Below are 26,290 nucleotides of genomic sequence, written 5' to 3' on the forward strand. Positions count from 1 at the left end.
ACATATTTTCTTTTTAGACTTAAAAATTTAATAATTTTTCTCTATCTAAAATTTAAAAAGTATTAATTTATTTCTTAAAATTTTTTTCTCACCATTTCTGACGATCGTCGTCGTCTTTACTCATATTCTCTTTTCCTTTTGACTTCTCGCTTTCTCTTAGATCTAAATGTTTTCGTCAATGATAGAGATAAAAATTGTTTTCATTGGACTAGGACTCTGTAAGAGATATAAATCATTGTCTTTGTTATAAGGATGATAAAGATTTCTTATCCCCTACTTACAAAGAAAATTTTTTTTTCCGTACCTTCTAACCACAATATAAACATATTAAACAATAAAAATAATTCATTATTTCAAATATTATAAATAATATATGTAAATTATCTTAATATGTATAATAAAAAAAATAAATTGGAAAAAACATGTATAATCTAAAACTACGAAGATATATTAGTATTTTAAGTAAATACATTAATATAAAAAGAGGAAATAGGGCAGAGTAGAGAGATAACACATGTATATCTGTCTCTGATTATCATGATATTTTTTATTAAAAAATCTCTTTTTTGTTGATGTTGGATAAGGTTGGATACTCTAAATTCAAATCAAAATTGTGATTTTTAAGAACAATTGCATTATTTCAATCCCAAACTAATTATATTACATATTAATATGACTTTCTCATTATTTCAAGAGTTTTTTAATGTACACATTAACATAATTGGATTTCAAAGTTACACAAAAAAAATTATGCGGAGATATTTTTGATATATAATTTAGATATACAGGTGATATATCATTATATGATTGAATGATTTTAAATTAAAGATAAAATAATATTTAATAAATATAATAATATATACTCTGTATATTCAAATTGTGTATCAAATATATGGACATATAGTATTGTTAAAAAAAAAAACAAATAATCTGAAACGGACAGCAAAATTCCCCTTCAGTCCTGGCAGATTTAAAAATTGCAAATCCCACCCTATTTTGACTGTCAAATCCCTGTCCTCTTTAAGAAAGCACATTTCGCTCACTATCATAAGTATCATTCGATTGCTCTTCTCGATCTCTACTGAAGCAATTGCATATTATAAACTGATCCAATTCAATTGTTAGTCGATTCAATAATTGGAGATGGGTAGTCCTGAGAAGAGTCAAAGTAAGGGCTTCTTCGCCGCAATGTCCTCTGGTTTGTCTATGTTCAGTAATGCCATGCATAGATCTGTCAACGGGTACTTCCTTTTTATCTCTTCACAATCTTACTTTTTTAATTTGTTTAGATTCATTTCTTTGTGTTAAATGTTTAATTTCAGTGCAATAGAACCTAACGTGTACTGGATATATCTGAGTTTCTTCTACAGTTTTGGTAATCATTTTTTGACGTTAATGTTGCAGTTTCTATTCCTTCGTTCGTGATTTCGTTTACGTAAATGATATAAAAACAATGAATGGAATTGAATGGTTTGATTTATAAGGAGTTTAGGAAACTCTGGGTTGATAAGGAACCTGAAATGACTGATTAAGGGATTTGCTTAAATTTAGAGTTAAGATGAGAAATGATTATTTTGATTGGAGTTTTTTGAAGAGAACCTAGTTAAATTTATCTTGATCAAGTGATGTGGATTTTAATTTAGCTACCATTTGCGTGAAGTCTATCCATTCTGTTAAAATTTTACACGAGTGTTTGGCTTCCTGTGTTGTCTTTGAATTTTTTTCTTTTGGGGATCTGGTTAGAATTATCAACTTTTAAACTTTTGCATAAATCTTTGAAATGGTTCAAGTTATCAGTTTTTGGCTGTCATATATCTTTTTTCAGGTTGCTTGGTTATGAAGGAGTAGAAGTCATAAATCCAGAGGGGGGCAAAGAAGATGCTGAGGAGGAAGCTCAGAGAGGAAGATGGAAGCAAGAGGCGTGTTTTTCTCATTTTCATTTTATTTTAAAATTTTAAATTCCTTTATTCATTCCCATAGGGCAGATGCATTTCTACTGTTTGCATATATTATTTTTGCACTTTTTCTAAAATTTTTTGAAAAGAAGAATAATGGAAGAGCCCATCTCCTGTTCTCAAAATCTTGATGCTTGTCAAGCTTTTGATATTTAAAAATTTAGCATATGTCTAACTTGTCCTTTGCTAAAATGAGAAATGGTTCAACACTGTTGGACAGAGAATATGTGAATTACCATGTATGTGATAGCAGCGGTTGTCTTCATTTCATTGTGTATTTTATGTAGTAAGTTTGACATGATGAGTCTATGGCCATTCATTTGCTGGTGAATGTCATAGAAAATTTAAGTTTCTCTTTGTTCAAGGTCTCCCTCCTTAATGCTTTTCTAATTTTTTTTTTTTTTTAAATTCTTTTTAACTAGAGTGAAGTTATAGAGCAGCTTACACGTCCAGTACCTAGTGTAATGCTTATTTTTTACTTTTTTTCTTTTCAAATTTTCTAATAGGAACGAGATAGCTATTGGAAGATGATGCACAAATACATAGGTTCAGATGTTACATCGATGGTGACACTTCCTGTCATTATATTTGAGCCAATGACAATGCTTCAGAAAATGGCAGAGGTTTGTGCTACAGTTTAGCAATGCTAATAAATTTGTATTACTATTTTTTCCTTTGCATGTCTTAAGTTTCAAGTTCTGTGATGTCTTTCACAGTTAATGGAGTACTGTCACTTGTTGGATCAAGCTGATGAATGTGAGGATCCCTATATGCGGTTGGTATATGCTGGTGAGGTTATTCTTTCCTTTAATTTGTTATGAGCCTTATGTTGTGGCTTTAGATGATGGATGGAAATTATCTCTTAATGCAGCATCATGGGCTATATCTGTTTACTATGCCTACCAGCGAACCTGGAAGCCTTTTAATCCTATTCTTGGCGAGACTTATGAAATGGTTAATCATGAAGGGATCACATTTATTGCAGAACAGGTGAATTTTTCAAGTTTTTCTTTCTTTTTTTCCTTAATTGAAACACGTTTTACTTTTTCCCCTTTTACTTGTGTCTTTAGATACATGTTGTAGCTTCTATATATTAAGCAGAAACCACCATTCCTCTTTATCTTTTCTTCCATTATAAGTAATTTATGGATTATGAATGTCCTTTTTTAATTGTCTTTGGGCTTGTTTTTCATTTTGATATATGGTGTAGATGTAATAACTGGTGTTTTACTCTATATTCCATTTCAGGTGAGTCATCATCCCCCAATGAGTGCTGGGCATGCTGAAAATGACCATTTTACTTATGATGTGACATCAAAGTTAAAAACCAAGTTTTTGGGGAACTCTCTTGATGTTTATCCTGTTGGAAGGTAACAATGATGTTGCTATTTAACTCAGTTATTTACTTACACAAAGTTATGTTATATCCTATAATTATGCTTAATTTCATGTCTACTGTTGAGTCTCTTTGAATGTTCTATTGATTTCAACAGCTTTTTCACTTGTCAATGCCTGTATATTATTCAGTTTTCAATCTTATAAGTTATATCTATGTTCATGTAGTTTTTATTATTTGCAGAACACATGTTACTCTTAAAAAAGATGGCGTGGTCTTAGATTTGGTGCCACCTCCCACTAAGGTCAATAATTTGATTTTTGGACGAACTTGGGTTGATTCACCAGGGGAGATGATCATGACAAATTTGACAACAGGGGATAAAGTTGTTCTCTATTTTCAACCATGTGGTTGGTTTGGGTAATTTACATATCTCTCTTCAATTTTATATTTTCAGGTACTTCTTCTCAATTTAGGATATCTTTTATTTTTTTTCTTAATTTTGAAGCTTATTCAGGTCCCTTTTCTTGGTTAAATTTGTTTTTAATTATATCTGCATTTGCAATATGTCCAAATGCTTGTTCTGCTCCACCTACAACCTGTAGATGATGTTCAATTTCTTATCACAGAGCTGGTCGCTATGAAGTGGATGGGTATGTTTATAATGCAGCTGAGGAGCCTAAAATATTGATGACTGGGAAGTGGAATGAGTCTATGAGTTATCAACCATGTGACTTGGAAGGGGAACCTCTTCCAGGCACAGAAATGAAAGAGGTTGCTTTCATTTGACTGTTGATATTATCATATATGTTAATGAAACATTTATCTTTATTTTATTTTATGTGGAATATGATCTTACAAAAGTTTCTTTAAGTGAATAGTTTTGATTTTGAAATTGATGAACTAGTTTAGTGCTTCCTCGTATTATGCATTTAATTGTATTTTTTTAATAGTGCTAGTCACGTTTATCTCTTTTTCTGTTTATGGTAACAAATTGACTTATACTTTTGTGGAAAACTTGGAGATGTGGCTAGCCTATCTTTTATGTCTTCAATTAGTTTGAGACACACATTATTTTTTTTTTTTACGCAGAAACGAGTGTCTTGGTTTGGCTGTCATGCTTGCTGATTAACATGAAAGTTTTGAAGTGCTTATTCAGTGGACATGTTTCTTGTCATTTTCACATGCATTATCGTGCCTCCCTGTATGAATGATAGAGAAGTTTATGATTGGGTTGCAAAATGCAATATGCCTTGGAGACAGCTTTCTGATGGCATTCATACCTTGTCACTGTTTTCTATTTCTTACTTATAACTTCTTGTGTCTCTTTTCCAGGTTTGGCATGTTGCGGATGTTCCTGAGAATGACAAATATCAATACACATATTTTGCACATAAAATAAACAGTTTTGACACTGCTCCAAAGAAGTTATTAGCATCAGATTCTCGTCTACGTCCTGATCGATATGCACTTGAGAAGGGTGATATGTCCAAAGCTGGTGCTGAAAAGAGCAGGTTTCGCTCTCTCACTGGCATGCATTAATACTTGTCTAAATGGATAAAGAACATGACAGTGGCCACTAGACCTGGATACTACTTGTGGCTACTGTTATGGTATATTTCTTAAATGATTCTATGTTTTTTAAGCATAGGAGATTTGTTAGGAAAACATAATGAGCTGTTTTTTTGGTTATCCTTTTTTGAGTTATGAGTGTCACTGCTATCCAAGCTTATGTTTTACTTGTAGATATCTGCTTTTGATATCCCTACTTTTTCAAGTGATTTTTAACTGCTATCCAAACATAATGAACTGAGGTGCTTTAAGCAGGCACTACTCTCTTTAAAGATTTTCATTTTATCATCTCTATCCTTTCTCTGATTAGCTGACAATGGAAGGCAGTTGAGGAAGTTCTACGGAACTTTCTGTTTACTTTTCCGTTCTAATATGTGATGGAGATAAGAATTAAAAAAAAAAGATTTACTCCCATGTTTAAAAGCCTTTCCCAACAATTTTGTTAAACCAAAATGTGGAATTATGATTTGAATTCTCTGAAGATATGTTATTTCAAAAAGCTTTCCTTCATCGATTTCCTTTTTTAATTAGTTTGGAGGAGAGGCAGAGAGCTGAAAGGAGGACCAGAGAGGCCAATGGGCATCAATTTACACCCAGATGGTTTGACTTGACTGAGGAAGTTACATCTACACCTTGGGGTGACTTGGAAATCTACCAATTCAACGGAAAATATTCTGAACATCGGGCTGCTGTAGAGAGTTCGGGTAGCATAGATGAGACTAATGTTGAATCAACTGAGTTTAACCCATGGCAGTATGGTAATCTGTCTGCAGAATGAGGTATTCTTGTTTGATTAAATATCAATGTTTTGATATATGCGTGTTGGATTCATAAGTTAGTTGATAGACCTTTTTGGTGTCATGTGGAAGCAATATGTTGTTTGTTTGCGTGTGCGCATTGTACCCATTTCTTAAATATATATGAATTCTCTCTCTCTATTCCAGATGAATGTTTGAATATATGTTCCTGTTTCATGGGCATCATACAAAGGACAGTCATAATGAAAGGTAAACTTATGATTTTAACGTCCAAGCAGAGCTCATCACTTTTGACTTGTAGAAAATAAAATACATTTCTGAATTAGCAATGATATGTGTTCACATTTTTAGTACACAATTGAAGTATACAAATAATGGTGATTAGATGTTATTTTATTTTTAATTTAAAATAACTCAATCACATAATAATACATTATTTGTATACCTAAATTATGTATAAAAAATGTGAATATATAATTTTATTAGTTTTCGAACACTATCTTCAACCAATGGATTGTCTGGGTCTTGGCTTGGCAACCTACTTTACTTGGTACTTTCTTTAAGTGCCATTTCTAGTTGGCTTGGTATGGCATGGCCTCCTTAAAATCTCGTAACACAATGATGCCATTTGTCCTTGCAATAATTTTTGATTGATTATTGTTGCTAGTCTAAAAAAAGTATAATATCCATCAACTGAAAACAGACAGTTGCCCTGCAACCCATTTTCCCTACATAAACAAATGACAATGCCTTTTTACTTGATCACACTGTTTACTACTAAAAGCCTTGAGAAATGAGTTAACAAGAAACTCTCATATTAAATAAAACGGAATTTAGGATATTTTTAGAATAAATTTGAAGTTAAAAAGAGGGAAATTCAAATTAGCCCAACCTCTTTATTATTAAGCATTTGAATTGAATGCAGTCAAATCCTAACAAATCCCATTATTAAAATTTGGTTTTAAGGGAAGGCAATCACCAAATAGCAAATACTGTTTACATAACTTTTTTTAACTTACTCAGATAACAATTTATTATTATTATTATTATTTTAAATAAGAAAAATGTTGAAGGATGCCAAGGACAGGGATTATTACTATAGAAAACCATTACAATAGAATTTTGTGATGTGAGGCAACTCCCATTTAATGTATCAGTTTTGATTGTTACTTTTATGTCAAGAAATCTCAGAGTTTGGTAAACTTCAAACTCTTTCAATTTCTACCCACTGTAACAAAAATAAATAACAAAAAAGATGCTCTTTTTTGGGCATAAAACAGCAAGTTAGATCAGTCCAGGCACCATCAGGAAATTAGCTTTACTAATTCCCTTGAACAAACATGACAATTAACTGATTCAGTGACCTATTTAATATAATTGGTTCTGTCTCAAAAGACAGTTCAATTTGGATGATTTCCTCGTTACTTAAAAAAAAAGAAACATGGCAACTAACCACCCCATTGAACTGCAAAATTTACATAAAAACAAAGAACATACGAAGCCCTATAATGGATTGCAGTTGCAAAGACTTGTTGAGTAAATATAGTAATATAGAATAGAAATGCCGTCCTTTCCAGCTTTCTTGGGGAGAATAGGAATATTTGTACTTTTCAGGGACAGCCATTAATAGCAAAGAACATTGTGGGTGTTTTGAGTTGTTCATGTTTCTTGTATAAAGCATGTTCATGTAAAGAGTAATTGTATTAAAAATGTAGTTGACAGATAATGAAAGAGCCAAGTAGAAGACGAAAAAGCTCATTTAAAAACTGTGGTACTAGTTGAAATCTCTGCAGAGCTTCGTTGACATGCACAGGCTCATCCTCAGTCAGATGCGATGAGCTGTTTCCTGTTATACTCTACGTGCATGGTGTCCTTCAAATATATAAATTACTGATTTGAAACTAATAATCATTACAAGCCAGATCAATAGGGTACCTTTGGAAGATGCATCTTGTTGAAATACAATGTGGGTTGGGATTCTCCGGCTTGGTCTACGACAACGAAATTCGTTATATCTAATGTGTTAAAAAACTTTGGAGAAAAATAATATTTTTTAACTTTAGATGAAAAAAAATTATATTTTTAAATTAAGAGAAAAAAATATGATAAATTTTTAGTTTTTAAAATATTTTTAATTAAATAATACTTTTATCTTTAACTATAATTATTGAATTTTAATATAAAAATAAAATTTTAAAATTTTAAAAATTAGTAAATAAAAATTTGAAATTTCGCCAAATCTTAAGTGAGAATAAGTCATTTGGGCATTTAAAACAAAATCTTTACAATTTAAATCATTAGGGTAACTTTGGAAGACAACATGTTGTTGAAACTTGTCTATGTTGAGATTGTTCAACCATTATCTATCAACAATACTTTGAGCAATATTATGTGTATACATACTTAAATGTGAATAATATTATATATATTTATTTTTAATATATAAATTAATACATATTTATATGTGTTATTATATGATTAAATATTTTTTTATCTTTAATTTAAAAAAATTTAATTATATAATAATATATATAAATATATATCTGTTTTTATATTTAAAATAAATAAATATAATTATATTTCTTAAATATATAAATAATATATATATATATATATATATATATATATATATATTATATATATATATATATAATTTGTAGTAATTATTATTATTCACCAACCATAACCATAACCGTGCCCATAAGAATCGGCAATGGAGTAGAATCTCTTCGCGCACCTCCCATTTCCGGCCCACTTCTTTCGGATATCCTCCACGTGTCAATCCAGTAAATTTCTTTTCTCTCAAATACGGACAACAAATATTTGACGCTTTCTTTTCTTTACAAATTATAGCCAATAATCATCAATCCTGAGGCCCACCACCCAACTTAACGCCGTTAACAACCCAACGTCAACGTTATCCTCGACGGAGATTCCTCTAAGACGCCGTCACTTGCTTATTGGTTGCCCACAACCAAAAGCACGGGCCCACCTACATCGCCCCTCTCTCTCAATTTCAAAAAATTTTAAATTCACCACCCCCACAAACTGTACTGATAATACTCACCAAAAAGCCACCGATAGCAACCTCTCCTTTTGCCACGTCAAGCTTCTTGTCTTTTACTATCCTACGTGGAGTATATTTAAACTTAGAAAAATTAAAAAAAAAAAACATATGGCCACAAAAATTTTTGACATCTGAAAAAGTTCGTGACAAGCTTATCCGGATAACTGCTTAAATTTACATAATTCTAAATGACTATAATACCCCTGAGTTTGGGTTTGACAAAAGGCCCTTGCGTACGGATCTCAAGAGATCCGTATTAAGAGATCCGTATTGATGTTAGATCTGTTTAGTTGTGTAGGAATTGGATAACTTACGGTCCTGATCCTGAATTACACGTGCTGTAAATTATATTTACCATTGTAAATTTAATTTTTCAAAAAATAGTAATAATAAAATCCCTGGTAAAAAAATAAATTTCAATTGGACATGAAAAACCATGGTAGAAATTTAAGCAATTACCAAAACTCGGTATGTTCGTGACCCAACGTTTTTCTCGATCCAGCAAATTAGACACAGCCACATGATTTATTATTCGGTCCACGTGTCAGAATCACTGCGCATCAAAAACATGTGGGTCACCAAATTAGGAAGAACCGGTCTTTTGGCTGTTTACCGGCTACACTAGGTGGATTTATGGGAGTGTACCGATAGGTTCGGTGGCCGGGGGTCAATGGTATAAGACCTGGGGTTTAAGCAAGGAGTTTGGGTGGTTTTCAGGGGGTTTTGGCGATCATAAGGAGAGAGAAACAGAGAATTTTGAGAGGGTAAAATAAATTGATAGATCAACAAATGGGTTTGTTTGTTTCTTGGGAAAATATGGGATAGAGCATGAATGAAACTTTGGTGTGATTTTGGAAGAACAAGATAATTATTCTCTTACAATTATCCCTCCGATCTTTACATTTCTGCCAATTTCACTTCCTCTTCGGAAAAAAGTTCCAGTTTTGAACCATAATTCATTGTCAAGAGGTGAGACTGTGAAATTGTTGTGTGTTTTTTTTGCTGAATTCCTCCAAAGTTTTTTTCTTTCCAAAAAAATGAGGTTCCTTTTCTGTTGAAAGGCAAGTTTGGGTGGCCAGAAAGCACGGTAAATTTTGATTTTGAAAGAAAATTGGATCAGAAAGGTGATTTGATTCCGAGTTTTCGTTTTTCTCTCTTACTACTCGGGCAAAGAAATGGTCCACTATTTGTAGCTTTTGGTTTTTTTTTTTAATTTTAAAAAATTGATTAATTTCGCTGTTATACTTGGTTTATCAGATTTTCAATCCGGGTATTTCATGGGTTGGATCTGTGATTTGGTGGATAATTCCGACATTTGAAAATCTTAAAATATAAATATATGACTTTTCTTCCAAACTGATCCAGTTTTGTTTTTTAATGTATTTTTTCAGTTTTCCAAGATGGATCTTTGTTGAGTGTTTAAGCTCTTTTAATTTAATTTAATTATTTTCGGGATTTTCCATGACATTAGTCGTACATGGCTGAAAAATTGCTTAAATTTTATGGCTGGATTCTCCATCTTAAGGGTTTTGGTGTGGTTTAATTCAATTTTTATCCCTTAAATTTTTTAATGGTTTTATGCATCTGATTAGGTGAGGCTGATGTCTAAAAATAAAGCCATTTGCTATCCGTTTTGCAAAGTTATGCATGATTTATCTCTCTTTTTTTAATTTTTTGTGGTTTGTCCGATTGATTCTTTACTTGCGATTGGTATGATTCTTGTTTTTAACATCAGATCATGTGGATCTGTTGTTAAAAACAAAAATTGGGGAATTTGAATCGGTATAGTTACAAACTCTTTGAAGCCTAATTGGGTAATTTTCGCCCGGCTATTTGTTGTGCAATAGTTTTCAGGTATATATTTGGGAATTTGCGTTTTTATTGTTTGATTTCCATGGAATCGGAGATATATAGTTGATATGATTCTCGAATTCTGAAAGACCACCAATCCATGCTAACTATTTCTTAGCTGTGATTCTGATTGTTTTATGCCATTTCCGTGTTTTCTGATATATGTTGGGAACTTATGAGATTGAAAGTATGGACTCTTGAGGATTATGGTAAACGGGTTCTAGTGTATCATTTTAAATTTTGCTACTGGTTTTATTAGGACTCTTGATGATTATGGTATATGGGTTTTATTTTACCATTTTCAAATTTGCTGCTGGTTTTATTAGTTGCTATTATAGTAACTTTTATTCACATGTTAGAGAGGGAATTTTTGTTGGTAGTTTAAATATGTCATCTGTTATGAAGTTTGTGTAAGGCATCAAATTTATTGCTTATGGTCTTTATTTTCAGGTAGCTTAAGAGACCTACAAGGAGCACGGTGATTTTTTAAAATGGACTGAGATGCTTTGTTGATGTGATGTTCTTTGTGTGATCTCTGAGATATGGTGTTGCAGAAGAGGTTAGATTTTGGGTTTAATGGCTATCAGCTGCCCTATATGCCTAGAGCTACCAGATCAGCTAGGGTAATTTATTGATTTACACTTGTGTGTATGTGTTTATGCATGTGTGTTCTTTGTCCATGATATTGATATTTGACAGTTACTTTTTGTTGGTTCTTTCAGAGGAGTTCTTTCAAAAAGCGAGGAGAAGACAATCAAATGTGTGCGTTTGACTTACTGGCCACCGTAGCTGGAAAGTTATTGCTTGATAAGCAAACTCCTCCTATTTCCAGTAATGGATCAACTGATGAAAATCAGTCTGCTGTTGTAAAAGATTCTCAAAAAAAAGAAATGCAGGATGAAAACAAACAATGGAAAGTAGAAACACCTAATCAAGGAAGCTGGGATAGGGGATTCTGTGTCTCTGAGCTTGTCTCACCAGCTCAAGATCAGAAATATAGTCGTAAGGAATCCCCTTGTAACCAGGAAGATGCCCCTTTGAGACTTGCCTCTGTAATTACAACTTCTGATTGTTCTGAGGGTTTTGTTGATCAGAAGTTGGTGAATGGCAAAGCCAAGAATGAAATGGGAATCTTAGCTAGCAAAGTAGAGGTAGGCCCCTCTGGGTACAGGGAGTATGGGGATTGTAAAATAGAGGTTGAAACTAAAGAATCTATAAAAGATGAGTTACATAAGACTGGCAAGGTGCAATTTGGTACAAAGGTTGGGGATGGGAAATCTCCTGCATTAGTTAGTTCAGATAGTAGTGTCAAGTTGCCTTTGTGCAGGGACGACAGTCCCCATAATTCTTTTCCCGTAAGCCAGGATTATGTAAATGTAGTTAGTCGAGATGATGACGAAAATTCTTCTGGGTGTACTCACCCAAATACCACCAAAAAATCCTCTAGGCCCGCGCCATGTATTGGAGACAGGAGAATAAGGAAAATATTGGCTTCTAAAAATTGGAAAGTAGGCCCAAAATTGAAGGATGTAACACTTTCTAGTACTGGTAAGTGTCTGCTTTATGATGTTAAGTGGTGCTTTATGCATTATTATCACTTATTATCAGATCATTGCAGCATGTTACATGGTTATTTAATTAAATGACTATAATAAAGGAGTGTTTTGATGCTTTCAGATGGTGAACTGAGGTCTGTTTACCGAAGTAGGAATAGCTGTTACAAAAGCATAAGATCTGAAAGGAATTATCCTATCAAGAAAAGGAGACTCTTTAACTATAGCTCAGAATCAAATTATGATGGAGGAATTAGTGGCGAGGGCATTTGTGTTTCACCTAAGAGGGTCATGAATGAAGATGTTTCTGGTTTGTGTTCAAAGATGCATGAAGGTGATTTCACCTATGTGTTGTTTCATGTTTTTTGTATTTGGTTAGGGGTTCGTTCCTGTCCCAATTTGTTAATCAGTCGTACATTGTTATAGCCACTGGAGCTTCATCTTCAGTAGCAGGTCTGCGTACAACTTTCCAATCTAGGGATTCTCACGGTATGAGAACCTTTGATGGAATGACTTATATATACTCCTTTGACTTGATTGCTGTGTGACAAATAAAGAGCTTCTTACACGAAGGTGTCTTTCCTTTTACTCAGTGAAGCTTAGGATCAAGTCTTTCAGGGTGCCAGAGCTTTTTATTGAAATGCCAGAAACTGCAAGTGTTGGTTCATTGAAGGTATATGATTTAGATTCTAATCATTATGGGCTGTGAAAAATCATGTATGTATGCTGTAATTGATGTACTTAATGTGCTTTATAATATAATATATATTTGATTTTTCTCTAGCTTTTGTTGCATATTTCAGTGTGATTGGTGTCTCTTTTCCATTGGTCATTTTGTTTCTATCCACTGTCTCTGATGATATGTGATTTTTTTCAGAGAAGGGTTATGGAGGCAGTGAATGCCATATTTGGAGGTGGATTACGTGTTGGCGTACTTCTTCAGGGGAAGAAGGTTAGAGATGACAGCAAAACGCTACTTCAAACTGAAGTATCTCATTATAATCAACTTGATGCCTTGGGTTTTAGCCTGGAGCCCAACACTTCACAGACTCCCCCAATTCTGTGCTCTGGAGATTCTCCATTTATGCTTTCTTGTGATAAACCTCAGCCTCTTAGCAGGTAATGGAAAACTGTTCCTTTTTAGAACTTCATTTCATTATCAGAGTTAGTTATGTACATAAATCTTCAGATAAATTGATTTCTCTGTGGTGGATTCTTTTCTAATATGGAAATGAAATGAGAAACAAATTAATTTAATCAATAAATAATGAACTCCTTTTTTCTAGAAAGTATATAGATGTTTTGCTGATGCCGATGTACTATTTTTTGCCTTCATATGGACTTGGTACAAGGTACTATGCTGTAAACTTTTGTGACAATGATACTTGATTTTATGCATTAACATTCCTACTTAATTTTTGGTCATTGTTTCTATTAGTGGGTGGGTAAAAGGTGACTGAAAGAAGAATTTCTTTTTATCAGGTATACATCTTCTCCGAGTATCATTCACCAGGGGAATTGCGATGTTGCACCTGAGCAGCATGTGACTAATATAGGCAACTTCGTTGAAAGTGATCATGATTCAGCACCCTCTCCTACTGACATGTCAATTGACAAAAGCACAAAGGATTCTAAAGCACTGGTTACTGTTCCAGCAGTGAGTGTGGAGGCTCTTGCTGTTGTTCCAGTCCACCGGAAATCTAAGCGTTCTGAGATTGTACAACGCCGAATTCGTCGACCTTTCTCTGTTGCTGAAGTTGAAGCACTCGTTCAAGCAGTTGAGAAACTTGGAACTGGAAGGTATAATAGGTTTTATACACAATTGAAAAACTACAAGTTGGTGGCAAAGTCTGAATTTGATAGGTGATGCTAACGCATATGGGCTTATAAATCTTCTATTCATCTGTAGGTGGCGCGATGTCAAACTGCGAGCTTTTGACAGCGCCAAGCATAGAACTTATGTGGATTTGAAGGTGACTAGAGTATTTCCGACTTTCTATACACATTCAAAGTTCTATTTTCTTTTTTGGTAACATTTTAGCTATAAGAAGTTACTTTTGCCACTGTTCACATCTGTCTCATCACATTTCCAAGTAGTTATTGTTTTTAAAGAATATATTTGTAACTTCAATGAGGTTGTTTGGTAGCTCCCTGACCGTTGTATTCCAAATCTCTAGTTTTCAAAATTCAACAAAGTTTAGTTACTTGTAGAAGAGGTAAAATGATTAAATGGTCTTTATAGACAACTGTCCCACAAGGAATGTCACTCGCACTAATTCCCATTTCACAAGTTTACTTTTTATTCTGCATCCACTTTTGCCTTTCCTGTTTAATGCCTGATTATTATATAATAAGAATAATATCACATCATTTATAGCGACTCCTTATGAGCTGTTTTTACTTGTAATCTTGTTAGTTTTGGTTAAAAAGCTTGGCATAACATTCCGATTTGTTACAGGACAAATGGAAAACGCTAGTACACACAGCAAGAATATCCCCTCAACAAAGGAGGGGAGAGCCTGTCCCTCAGGAACTTTTGGATAGGGTTCTAACTGCCCATGCTTATTGGTCTCAGCAACAAGCCAAACAACAACTCAAGCCACAACCCGAGACTTGCCTTCTCCTGTGAGTCTTGATGGGTTTAGAGAAGGATGGTCTAATTGGATATATTTTCATTTCATTTCTGTGTATTTTTGTTTCAATTTATGTAAAAAGTTATCGAAAGGAATAGAAGTATGAAGATATCTATGTTATATTATCTCTCTGCCCTCAGCTCTGCCATGACTCTTTTCCTTCTCGGAGAGGCCTGGTGACTGTAAATGACTGACAGAATAAGAGCTTGCTAACAGAAGGAATTCATTTGTGGAAATGAATTGATCATCCATCATCTTCAAGTTGCTCCATCATCTTCAAGTTGCTCAGTGATTGTAATCTTTCACTTTTACTTGTTTAGCCTTTAGCTTTGTTGTCAATATTCTTACTGTTGCTTTTTCTTAATGGCAAGAAGATTGATATTTAGCACCAATAAAATTAGTTTTACTGTTGCTTTATTACCATTAAAGTTTCGAGTCTTACATAATGTACTTGCTGTGTAACTTTGAAGCAATCCTGCTCTTGTGGCCACAATTAGATAAAGTGTCTCTTTACACATGTTATATCCCAGTTAGGTTTACCAGAGAAGTTGATGTCATGGTTATAATACCTAATGATAATGAAGAGAACCCTGAATCAATCTCATCCTTATATTTTATTTAGTATATATTTACACCCAATGCGCTTTGGCTCATTAGATAACTCAACAAAATCTTAGATTTTATTATTTTTCATAGATTTGAGCTCATTTTTTACGACATTGTATCACAAAACATATTTGTTGTACTCTATTGTTTGTGAAACATTATAAGATCATTTTCGACTCTTACATTATTTTTAATTTCTTGTAAATACATAATATAATCACTATAAATTGATGATTTCTTTATTTTAATTGATTTTCATAATGTTGTATCAAATCCTCCTTGTAAACTAGATTATATAACTAATGGTTCAATAATATCTTGACATTATTGAACAGTTTGATCTGCTAAACTATTGTATCCCAGATGGGTTTGCCAGAGATGTCGATGTCATGGTTACAATACTTCATGATAATGAAGAGAAGCCTGAATCACTCTCATCCTTGTATTTTAGTTAGTGTATACTTGTGGCTCAGGCTTGACAGCACAAAAGTAAGAACAGAGATATAGCGAGTTATTTGGAAATCATTTAATAATGGTGCCATCATCATCAGTTTCTGTAGTCAGATGTAACCTTTAAAAGCCCAAAATTTGTGTAGGTAGTTGGGCCTGCATGTGCATCTGAAAGACAAGTTTCTTCATTCTCAACAGCTTCTAACAAAATGTAACTGTTCAGCCCATGCCAATCAAATAATATTATCCCAATGGTGACTTTAAATATTAAAAAAACAAACTAATAAAATATTAAATTTTATATAGAGGAAATATAAGTTAAAGTTTTTATCATATTTATAAAATTTTGATTTATTTATTATAATAATTATGAGTCTGATTATTATGTTTTAAATTTATCTATTTAATTAATATAAACGGATACCTAATTATCAAAAAAAATTATTTTAATAATCTCTAAAAATTTACGTAAATAATAAAAGAGTAAAATATCAAATATCAAAGTATGTATCCTAATTTTATTAATAATATATTAAAATTAAAATTTAATTTATCTATTATAATAATTTTAAGAATCGTCATTGAACTCGAGACTCCACCCATCATAGATTTGCGATGCTCCTTTAACTTCCATGGTCAAAAATTGGTGAAGGTGGGGGCAAAAAAGTTGAATTAGAATATCAAATCTAAGGAAGACCACTCATGCCATGTATTGATTTCAACGACTAAATTATACTTTCTACACGGGTTTTCCTTTAAAAAGTAACTTTTGACTTTTTAATTAATATAAATAATATTTATTTCAATCAAAACCCAAATAAAAACCTTTTTTTGGCATAGTTGTCGGCTCAACTCAACAATATTAATAAATTTCCTTTTGTTAGTATTAATTTTAAAATAGGCCAAACGACTATGTCCCACCCAAGGTTTGATGTATTCTCAAAAGTCCCCCTTTTAACTATGAAAATACCAAATACCTACCCATGGCAGGTTAGATTTAACCAAACCCTAACGCCTAAAAATTTTATCTCCTTTTGCCCCCCTAAACTTTAAAAACTAAAATTTTCCCCCGCCTAAGTTTTAAAAAATTGAAGTTTCACCCTAGGGTTTGGTTTTGAAATCTCCGGCGACCTCTCCGGCTCCGTTGCCAATGGTCGCTCCCTCCCGAAGCAACCTCTCCTTCCGGCGATCTCTTTCCTCCTATTTGGAGGTCCGATCGGCGCCCGGAGACGTCGTGAGAGACGAAGAACTTCGTCGGGAAGACGAAGTTCTTCGTCTTCCCAGACCTAGGGTGAAACTGTAATTTTTTAAAACTTAGGCGGAGGGAAAATTTCAGTTTTTAAAGTTTAGAGGGGCAAAATTAGATCCTATTTTAGTTTATTTTTAATATTATAGCAAAAATAACGATTTTACCCCTACCACCGTTAGGGTTTGATTAAATCTAACCGATCATAGGTGAGTGTTTGGTGTTTCCATAGTTAAAGGGGAGACTTTTGAGAAAACGCTAAACCTTGGGTGGGAAATAGTCGTTTGGCTTTTAAAATATGTGAAATGATCCAAATATCTTTATTATATATATAGTATATTTACCAAATTTATTATTAATGAATAATCATCATCATCCAATAATATTCAGGCACTTACTCATTTGCTTTCATGTCTACAGTACCACCATCAAAGGTCCTTTCTAAAAATCTAAACCAATGCCAGATTTGCGATAATAAATAATTCTACTTAAATATCAGGTTACAGATGAGCCCTGCTCTTTGTTTATACGAGACTTTTTGAACAAGAATTTGTGTAGATACGTCAAGAAACAATAAAAATAACTAAAAGATACATTACATGGTAGTTGAACAGCCCCACCATATTTTGATTCCTTTGGCATAGGGCTGGATTCGAGCCGAGCCAAGCTCGGGCTTGGCTTGGTTTATTTATGGCCGGCTCGAGTTTGATTCGGCTCGTTTTTCATATCAAAACGACATCATTTTGTATATATATATGGGTTAAAACGACGTCGTTTTGTATAAAAAATTTTTTTAAAAAATCTACCGAGTCAGCTCGAGCTCGATCGAGCCGAGCCGAGCCGAGCTCGAGCTGGCTCAGCTCGGGTCCAACCCTACTTTGGCATGACCTAAGGGAGACTTGGTTCTTTCCCTTCGACAATATACAATCTTTAAAGATAGTTTGAGTGACAAAAAATGAGATTTTATATATAAAAAGGTATAATTTCAAATCTTCTCTAATAAAATATCAAAATTAAATATATTCAATTTGATTGATCTGATCTCAAAAAAATATAATAAAATCGAGAGACCATCAAACTAAATATACACTTGCTTTTGAAGCAAAAGTCAATACTATTTAGATGGTAAAACTGTGTTGTTGACACGGATTAGAGAAAGGTATATGTTTGTAGGTAATAGAAGTAAAATAGTGTTTTGGTCTCTCATTTTTTTAAATACAGAATGGTTGAATGATGAGTTATCTAAACTGTTTAGACATTAATTTGCAGTGTTATTTTATTGTACCGTATGTTATTTTTATTAAGTATTGTGTATATTTACAATATGTTGACTCATTTTTAGCATTGTTGTGATGTTGTCAATAGTTTGGAGTGATTAGCGTTAATCAGAATTAAACGATGACCCACACTTTTTTCGTTGGATATCTTCCTTTTGCCATAGAAGATATTTTGATGTAGGGCTTGACTAACATTTTACCTTCTTTCTTCACAAATTTGATGAACATTACATGCATGAAGTGTTGTAGATGAGCTAATGATCAAGATTGGAAGTTTCATCGATGTTTCTGTCAATTATTTTAATAATTATTTATGGCCCTTCAATCGTTAATTATATTATGTTTATAGGTATATATTTCGATCAATTTTGACAATGAACATTGGGTTGGTAGCTTAGTTGACCTATTTAAATGGACATTACCTATGGTACTAGACCAATAAAATCTTTTAATTTTGTAAAAAATCAAATCCAAGATTCAATATCTTTCCTACCTCACATGTTGAAAGTCAATGGATAAATATAGTTATTACCATATTTGACTATACTGATAAATAAAGTTCCAAAATATTTACACATCAAGAAGGCGCCATCAGTGGAGAATATTAGGTGAATGTTCCTTTTGAATATTTGAATAGAATAACCCATTTCCATGGAAAAAAAATGTAAATCTATGTTCATTATTCATTTTAATATGTGAGAAAGTCTTATGGTTACATAGCACTAAATTGTAACAGTAATTCAATAACAACATGAATGACTTCTATCGCATACCTCTCAATATCTGTAGTGCCCAATTTTTTACTTGTTTTGTCTACATATTTGATATACACAATCAACCATTACAAACATCGTTTTAATATTTGTCCTAATGCCCAGACTCCTACTTGTTTATAATGTAGTTTTATTTGATCTCTTAGACATGTGTAATGAGTATCTATAAAGTTGAAAATAGTCATCACCTTTCAACCTCATTGCCCGTGCAAACTATCTATATTGTTTGTGAAGATATTTTATCTCCTATTTAGATTTTGTACATTTATAAGCTTTATATTGATGTTCATTCTCTAAAGGATGTCATCTGGATGTTTCTTACAAACAGTTTTTGTTCAAGAAAATAACATCCACCTTGAAAGATTGTTTGTTACTCTTTATTCCTTAGACATTATATGACAGACAATTGCTTAGGGAAATGAGGTAGCTAAAAAAATGCATGAGCATAAGCATTCCCTACCTCAAGTGATACGTTAATGTTAACCAAATTTGCATGCTTGAAACTTCCGAACCTTCAATACCATAATTAATATTGATCTTCTTCTCGAATATAAGTTCCTCAACGAAAATATTATCCATTCCGTGACTATGATCAAAGACACCCAATTTTAGAACATTTTCTTTATTTTCACTTACCCAGTCATTTATAGTTTCTAATATATTGATATCATATGTACATTCGCCATCTCATCCTTATCAATTTTTTGTTTAGTATTTAACTTGACATGTTCCCCCCATGTAAATCATTATTGTATCTATATAATTATGTGACAGGCTCAACCTTTTGTAAACTATCACTGTCTATTACATCATTATATTATTATTGAACATCATTATTGATGGTTTCAAAAAATGTATTTATCGATTTAGTGATACATATCACATAAACTAAAATGTATTCTTTTAACTATCGAAATATTCTAATAAAACAATAAAAATTTTCATTATTCACGATATTGATAAGCCTTTTGCTGTTGATATTTTCTACATACATTCTAACATAGGACAACCCCAATTTTCATACATCATCCCTAAATCATGAGATTTGATTAATTTACAAAATCATAATTAATTCCTAATTTGAGAGATTTGATTTCTTATCTAATTTGTAAATTATGATATTTGATTGATTTAGAATATTATTATATAATTTCTAATTTAAACGATTTGATTTAAATAAATTCATAAATTATGAGATTTAAAATATTATTTTAATTATTTTGCAATATATTCTCTATTGATATCAATGAAAAAATGGAAAAGTTATTCTACAATTTTTTTTTGTACATTATTATTCACCACATCAAAAAAGGATATACAACTATCAAATTAATTAAATTTTGAATAAATATTTGCATAAATACTTAAATATAATAAACTCTTTTTTTTTTTAATTTTCTAATTACAATGTTGAAATTTGAATAAAAGTATAAAAATTATGAACATTACGATTTATATAAAGTATGGTATAAAACATTAGGGTTATATAAAAGAGGATGAAAGTAATTTGGTATTTAATTTTGAGTTTTGGTTATTTTTGTATAACTAAAAAAAGCGGGTCAATTTTATATATTAATTTTGGTAATTTTAATTAATAGAAAATGATTTTTGCCATTTTTATTTCAGTTCGATGCACCGCACCCAAAAGAAAGATTTTTTTTCATTTTCACTTTTTTAATTGGCCAAAGGACTATTTCCCACCCAAGGTATGTTTTTTCTACAAATTTTCGTCTGTTAACTTTGAAAAACCTATTTATCTATTCATGGGTTATTAAAAAAACGTTAGGTTAACAGATTCAAGGGCAAAATCATCATTTTATCTATAATATTAAAAATAAACTTAAATTTAATTTTTTTTTACCCTCAATCCCTAACAACTAACAGTTTTTCCCTAACTCAAGTTTGCAAAAACAATATTTTCCCCCCTAGGGTTTCTAAACTTTCGGATTGAATTTTTCGGCAATGATTGACGATCTTCATGAGACATCTCTTCCTCCCCAACGTCTCCTCTTTCTAACCATGCGACGTCTTCCCCTCCTAGGCGTCGTTATCGATGAAGACGACTTGTCTTCGTCTCTGATGAAGACAAATCGTCTTCGTTCAGAGACAAAAATAATTCATTTTTGTTCAGAGACAGAAATAATTCGTCTTCGTTTAGAGATGAAAACAATTCGTCTTCGTCTCAATGAAGACGCATCGTTTTCTCGACGACGACGTCATACAACGTCGAAAATATACAACCGAAAAGAGGGGTCATCAGAGAGGGAGAGTAGGTGCTTGGAGATCACTAGTCATCGTAAAAAAAATTGGATCTGAAGTTTGGAAACCCTAGAGAGGAAAATATAATTTTTGAAAACTTAGGTTAGGGGGAAAGTGTTAGTTTTTAGGGTTTGGGGGGAAAAATGATATAACTAATAGAGTCAGTTAAGTTTAACGGCCTATAAGTGAGCAAATGAAAATTTCAAAATTAACGAAAAAAACTTTGAGAATTCAGTATAGTTTGGATGGGAAATAGTCCCTTAGCCTTTTTAATTTTAAGAAATGCTACTCGGAGTTTGACTGAACCATTGACTTGATTATGTCATTGTCTTACAGTCAACGTTGGCTACGCCGCTGTCAAAACAAATCATTTAACGACACGTGTAATAAGCACTAACTTATCCGTTACTTCGCCGGTCAAATGATCTAGATTATCACTGCCCCAATTACTCTTTACTTTTTGACCATTCAAGTGTTTTCATACTTGCCGTGACCAGTCAACTGCCACGTGTAATATGTGGACCCATTTCTTGAAAATTATAGTGCTCTTGTAGTGGATGTGGGCCTAATCTAGATGAGGAGGGAGACGGGCCAATCAGAGAGACTCTCTCTGGGAGGTGTCATTCATGAATTGATACTTCTATTTGTTCAGCAGAAAACGCGTTTATCTTTGTTTCAATATCTTCTCCTAAACTTAGGATCGATTTCAGGTACCGTTTTAACTTCCTTTTACTAAAATGATTTTGTATTTACTATGAATCAAGCTTTAAGTTTATAGAAGCTTATGAAATACGTTTGTTCTTATGCTTTGATTTATTGTTTTTTTGTTGCGTTTATGTTTTTTGTTTTTTTAAGAAATTGGTGGTTGTTTTAGATATGTTGCAGAGTTTGTTTTGATCTTTTCTACTTCGAAATTTTTTGGTGTATTTGATCTGGGTATTTTAAGGCGTTGAAGAATCTGGTTTGGGGAAAAAAAAGTTTCCATCTTTTTTGAACTTTGTGGAGGAAGATCATCTTTGAATTTAGTATATTGCATAAAGGTGATAACTTGAGAAGTATAGATGATAATAGATTCAGAGTTTACTAGGTTCTCCAGTTCAATGGACGGTTTCAATTCTTATCATGATAATGGTTTTCCCAATTCGATTGAGTACCCGAATTTTGCAAATGGGGTTGAATTCGATTTCAATGGTCCTTTAGATATGAGATTTGAGGATAATCCATTTGTACCGCCAGAACCAGACTCTGGCTTTTCTGCTAATTCATCTAGTCCAAGTTTGGAGGGAGAGTCTTCTTCTCCTTCTGATGATAATGACTTCTCTGCTACTTTTAAGTACATCAGTGAGATGCTTATGGAAGATGACATGGAGGAGAAGCCGTGTATGTTCAATGATCCGTTGGCTCTCCAAGCCACAGAAAAAAACTTATATGAAATAATTGGTCAAAAGTACCCTGATTCTTCTGATCAACCCGCTCCTAATGTTGAGATTCCAGATGATTATTATCCAAGTTGTGTTAGTGATCATGGTAGTAACAGCAGCCCTAGTTCTGATACTAGCCACTTGGTTAATCCTTTTTTGAGTGTTGATCATGGAGAATTCAAAAACTCCTGGTTAGATAAACCTATTCCCAGTAACTTTGTGTTTCTGTCCACTTCAAAGTCTAGCTCTCCGTCGTCAGGGAGCTTTCAAAATGGCTTTGCTAATAATGGTAACCGGTTTATGCTGTCTCCTGTTAGTGAGCTGCTGGTGCCAAACTTGTTTAGTGAGAGTGAATTGGTATCACAATTCAAGAAAGGCGCAGAGGAAGCTAGTAAGTTCCTTCCTAGAGATACTAAACTGGTTGTTGATCTAAATAGCAAAAATTTTGCCCCAGAATGGAAGGAAAAGGCTCCAATGGCAGTCGTGAAGTCAGAGAAGGATGAGATAGAGCATTGGCCTATTGGGTTCAGGGGAAAAAAGAATCATGAGCGGGAAGATTCAGATTTAGAAGAAGAGAGGAGTAACAAACAATCAGCAGTTTATATTGATGACACTGAGCTATCAGAGATGTTTGATAAGATTGTTGTCTGCCGTTGCCAGAATAAGTTTTCAAGGGTTGCTCCTGATAAGACAAGGCAGCGTAATGGGGAAACAAGTGGATCTAACGTTGAGAAGAATCATGCTCAGAAACATGGCAATACGAAAGAAACAGTAGATTTGAGAGGTCTACTCATTATATGTGCACAAGCAGTCTCAGCTGATGATCGTAAGACTGCTGGTGAACAACTGAAGCAGATTAGACAACACTCTTCACCTCTTGGGGATGGAACTCAGAGGTTGGCTTACTGCTTTGCCAATAGCCTTGAAGCACGCCTTGCCGGCACTGGATCCCAGGTCTGTACTGTTCTCTCCTCTGAAAAAAGATCAGCTCTTGATATGTTGAAAGCTCATCAAGTTTATCTTGAGGCCTGTCCGTTCAACAAGATCGCAATCATCTTTGCAAACCATACATACTTGGAATTAGCTGAGAAAGCAACAACACTGCATATCATCGATTTTGGTATTTTATATGGTTTCCAGTGGCCTGCTCTTATTTTTCGTCTTGCAAAAAGATCTGGTGGACCTCCCAAGCTGCGCATTACTGGGATAGAGCTTCCTCAACGTGGTTTCAGGCCAGCTGAAAGAGTCCAGCAGACAGGGCGCCGCTTGGCAAAATACTGTGAGCGCCTTAATGTTCCATTTGAATACAATGCCATAGCACAGAAATGGGAAAGCATTAAAGTTGAAGACCTCAAAATTAGAAGCAATGAGGTTGTTGCAGTGAATTGTTTGTTCCGATTTAAGAACCTGCTTGACGAGACAGTTGTGGTGAATAGTCCAAAGAATGCTGTTTTAAACTTAATTAAGAAGGTAAAGCCTACTATTTTTATCCATGCTGTTGTGAATGGATCCTACAATGCCCCTTTCTTTGTCACACGGTTTCGCGAGGCACTCTTCCATTATTCTGCATTGTTTGACATGTGGGATACAAATATTGACCCTGAAGATCAGATGAGGTTGATGTATGAGAAAGAATTTTATGGGCGGGAGGTGATGAACGTTATAGCGTGTGAGGGCTTGGAAAGGGTTGAGAGACCTGAGACATACAAACAGTGGCAGGTGCGAACCATGAGGGCGGGATTCAGGCAGCTTCAATTGGATCCCGAACTCCTGAAGAAGCTGAGAGGTAAGATGTTAATATACCACAATGACTTTAGTGTTGATCAGGATGGCAACTGGATGCTGCAAGGATGGAAGGGCCGAATCATCAATGCTTCCTCTGCATGGGTACCTGCATAGGACTTGAACTTTCAGAAGAGGCGAGCAATGATGTTTGTGCTATTGGAGGGCAACCTGGCCGCGGCATAGATGGGTTAGGTAGGAGTTATGTTGCATTTCAGTGTAAAAAATAGGGGTTCATGTGGTTTATTTGGGTTGCAATTGATTTGCATATATAGAATACTTACCGCTAATAACCATATTGTATTCTAATCCACCTTTTGATTTCTTTGTACTAATAAAATTTTGCCTACATATTTTTTTATAGATAATTTGAATCCACAAATAATATATTATTATATGACTGAATAATTTTAAATTAAAGATAAAATAATACTTAATTACATAATAATATATCTTTTTTATGTTTAAATTATGTATAAAAAATATGTTAGTATAATATTGCTTTTCTTTGTACATAAACTTATGTCTTTTTATCTTATAGGTTAATAGATGATGTTATTTTACCTAACAACGCTTTTCTTTGACATCAAGAAAAAGCCAACAGGGCCTGCTTTACTTTTTCATTTATTTTCAAGAGGAAGAAAATCAAAAATAAAAAGGCAATTCATTCTGGCATTTCAAATGATTGGGAGCTAGATCATGAATAATAGAATCCTGTAGCCTTGCTGCTCCGATGAACTCAATTTTTTTGACTAAGTCAAATATTTAATAATACAGTAGACTGAAATCTTTATTCGTTAACCCAAGAGAAATTATGCTAAATGGAAGGCCAAAGTACTTACTCCCGCCCAAAAATTATTGTTGTCCTATCTATAGGTGATAAAAGTTAATAAAATTTATTATGTTTAAAATTTTGCCTTTTTTTTTCTTTTTAAACTCTAAAAATTAATAATTTTTCTTTTATATCAAGTTTTAAAAAATAGTATTTTCTCTCATAGGGTTTACAATTTAATTTTCGATTACTCCTCCGACACCATCTTTAATAATCTCTCCTTTCCAATGTTTCCTTTCCTTCTAGTGACAATCTCTTTCTCCTCATCTCTCTCTCTGATGGTCTATATAACAAGGAAGACAAGAGATCTCATCTTTTCAGACGAAGATGAGATCTTCGTCTTCATCTCTTCTATGACATAAACTGTTGGAGGGAGAGGTAAGGAGAGAGAGATCGCTGTTAGAGGGAAATAAAGCATTGGGAGGGAGAGACCGTTAGAAAAACAGTCAGAGATTGAAGAGTAAACTCTAAAAAAGAAAATATCGTTTTTTAAAACTTGACCTAGGAGAAAATAGTTATTTTTTAAGATTTATAAGAAAAAAATAATATAAAATTTTAATTTATTTTTAATATTATAGATAAAATAATAATTTTATTTTTAAAACTAAAAAAGTTTTCTAAAATTAAAAAGATGAAAACTTTGAGGGCAAAATCTTTGAGTGAGAATAAGTCATTTGGCCTAAACGGAATTATTATGTCAGTAAAAATTTGGAACTAACATATTTATCTTATTCTTTCAACAAATGTCAACTCTCAACTATTCACAAAAATTTGTCAAAAAATATTCCTAAATCCAAGTATAAAAATCCTTTTGTCACTGTTGGCTTCTCTTATTACAACAAATACCTTTTAACCTATTGACATAACCCTATATTTCTATCTTCAAGTATAAATTAACAAGTGAGCCTCTAATACATTT

The 26,290-nt window shown here is 33.1% G+C and overlaps 3 protein-coding genes across 6 annotated transcripts; all 3 read left to right on the forward strand.

Moving 5' to 3' along the window:
• Nucleotides 1-1,028: 1,028 nt before the first annotated feature.
• LOC123197946 (oxysterol-binding protein-related protein 3C) lies at nt 1,029-6,248 on the forward strand. Of its 2 annotated transcripts, XM_044612490.1 has the most exons (11): nt 1,029-1,241; nt 1,826-1,919; nt 2,462-2,578; nt 2,672-2,744; nt 2,827-2,945; nt 3,204-3,325; nt 3,535-3,711; nt 3,921-4,065; nt 4,627-4,805; nt 5,395-5,642; nt 5,808-6,248. In XM_044612490.1, exons 1-10 carry the CDS (start codon nt 1,144-1,146, stop codon nt 5,639-5,641), a joined length of 1,371 nt encoding a protein of 456 aa, XP_044468425.1. In that variant the 5' UTR covers nt 1,029-1,143; the 3' UTR covers nt 5,642; nt 5,808-6,248. The 2 variants fall into 2 exon arrangements, with proteins under 2 accessions (XP_044468425.1, XP_044468416.1); XM_044612481.1 differs by lacking the exon at nt 5,808-6,248 and having other exon boundaries at nt 5,395-5,806.
• A 3,133-nt stretch (nt 6,249-9,381) lies between these two features.
• Nucleotides 9,382-15,148, forward strand: LOC123209076 (telomere repeat-binding protein 5-like). Of its 3 annotated transcripts, none has more exons than XM_044626818.1 (10): nt 9,383-9,657; nt 10,990-11,162; nt 11,262-12,087; nt 12,217-12,426; nt 12,519-12,581; nt 12,686-12,765; nt 12,970-13,211; nt 13,575-13,892; nt 14,002-14,065; nt 14,551-15,148. In XM_044626818.1, exons 2-10 carry the CDS (start codon nt 11,082-11,084, stop codon nt 14,719-14,721), a joined length of 2,055 nt encoding a protein of 684 aa, XP_044482753.1. In that variant the 5' UTR covers nt 9,383-9,657; nt 10,990-11,081; the 3' UTR covers nt 14,722-15,148. The 3 variants fall into 3 exon arrangements, with proteins under 3 accessions (XP_044482755.1, XP_044482753.1, XP_044482754.1); XM_044626819.1 differs by lacking the exon at nt 9,383-9,657 and adding an exon at nt 10,101-10,542; XM_044626820.1 differs by lacking the exon at nt 12,519-12,581 and having other exon boundaries at nt 9,382-9,657.
• A 6,758-nt stretch (nt 15,149-21,906) lies between these two features.
• On the forward strand, nt 21,907-24,902 carry LOC123209086 (scarecrow-like protein 14). Its single transcript, XM_044626841.1, has 2 exons — nt 21,907-22,046; nt 22,211-24,902. Exon 2 carries the CDS (start codon nt 22,398-22,400, stop codon nt 24,654-24,656), a length of 2,259 nt encoding a protein of 752 aa, XP_044482776.1. The 5' UTR covers nt 21,907-22,046; nt 22,211-22,397; the 3' UTR covers nt 24,657-24,902.
• Nucleotides 24,903-26,290: the final 1,388 nt, after the last annotated feature.

Source organism: Mangifera indica, chromosome 2 (genome assembly GCF_011075055.1).
Source record: "Mangifera indica cultivar Alphonso chromosome 2, CATAS_Mindica_2.1, whole genome shotgun sequence".
Lineage (NCBI taxonomy): Eukaryota > Viridiplantae > Streptophyta > Magnoliopsida > Sapindales > Anacardiaceae > Mangifera > Mangifera indica.

Coding starts and splice junctions, on each gene's coding strand:
- LOC123197946 (XM_044612490.1), top strand. CDS start 1,144: ATGGGTAGTCCTGAGAAGAGTCAAAGTAAGGGCTTCTTCGCCGCAATG. Junction 2,579..2,671: donor TGCTTCAGAAAATGGCAGAG/GTTTGTGCTACA, acceptor TGTCTTTCACAG/TTAATGGAGTACTGTCACTT. Junction 3,326..3,534: donor GATGTTTATCCTGTTGGAAG/GTAACAATGATG, acceptor TATTATTTGCAG/AACACATGTTACTCTTAAAA.
- LOC123209076 (XM_044626818.1), top strand. CDS start 11,082: ATGGTGTTGCAGAAGAGGTTAGATTTTGGGTTTAATGGCTATCAGCTG. Junction 13,212..13,574: donor AAACCTCAGCCTCTTAGCAG/GTAATGGAAAAC, acceptor TCTTTTTATCAG/GTATACATCTTCTCCGAGTA. Junction 14,066..14,550: donor GAACTTATGTGGATTTGAAG/GTGACTAGAGTA, acceptor GATTTGTTACAG/GACAAATGGAAAACGCTAGT.
- LOC123209086 (XM_044626841.1), top strand. CDS start 22,398: ATGATAATAGATTCAGAGTTTACTAGGTTCTCCAGTTCAATGGACGGT.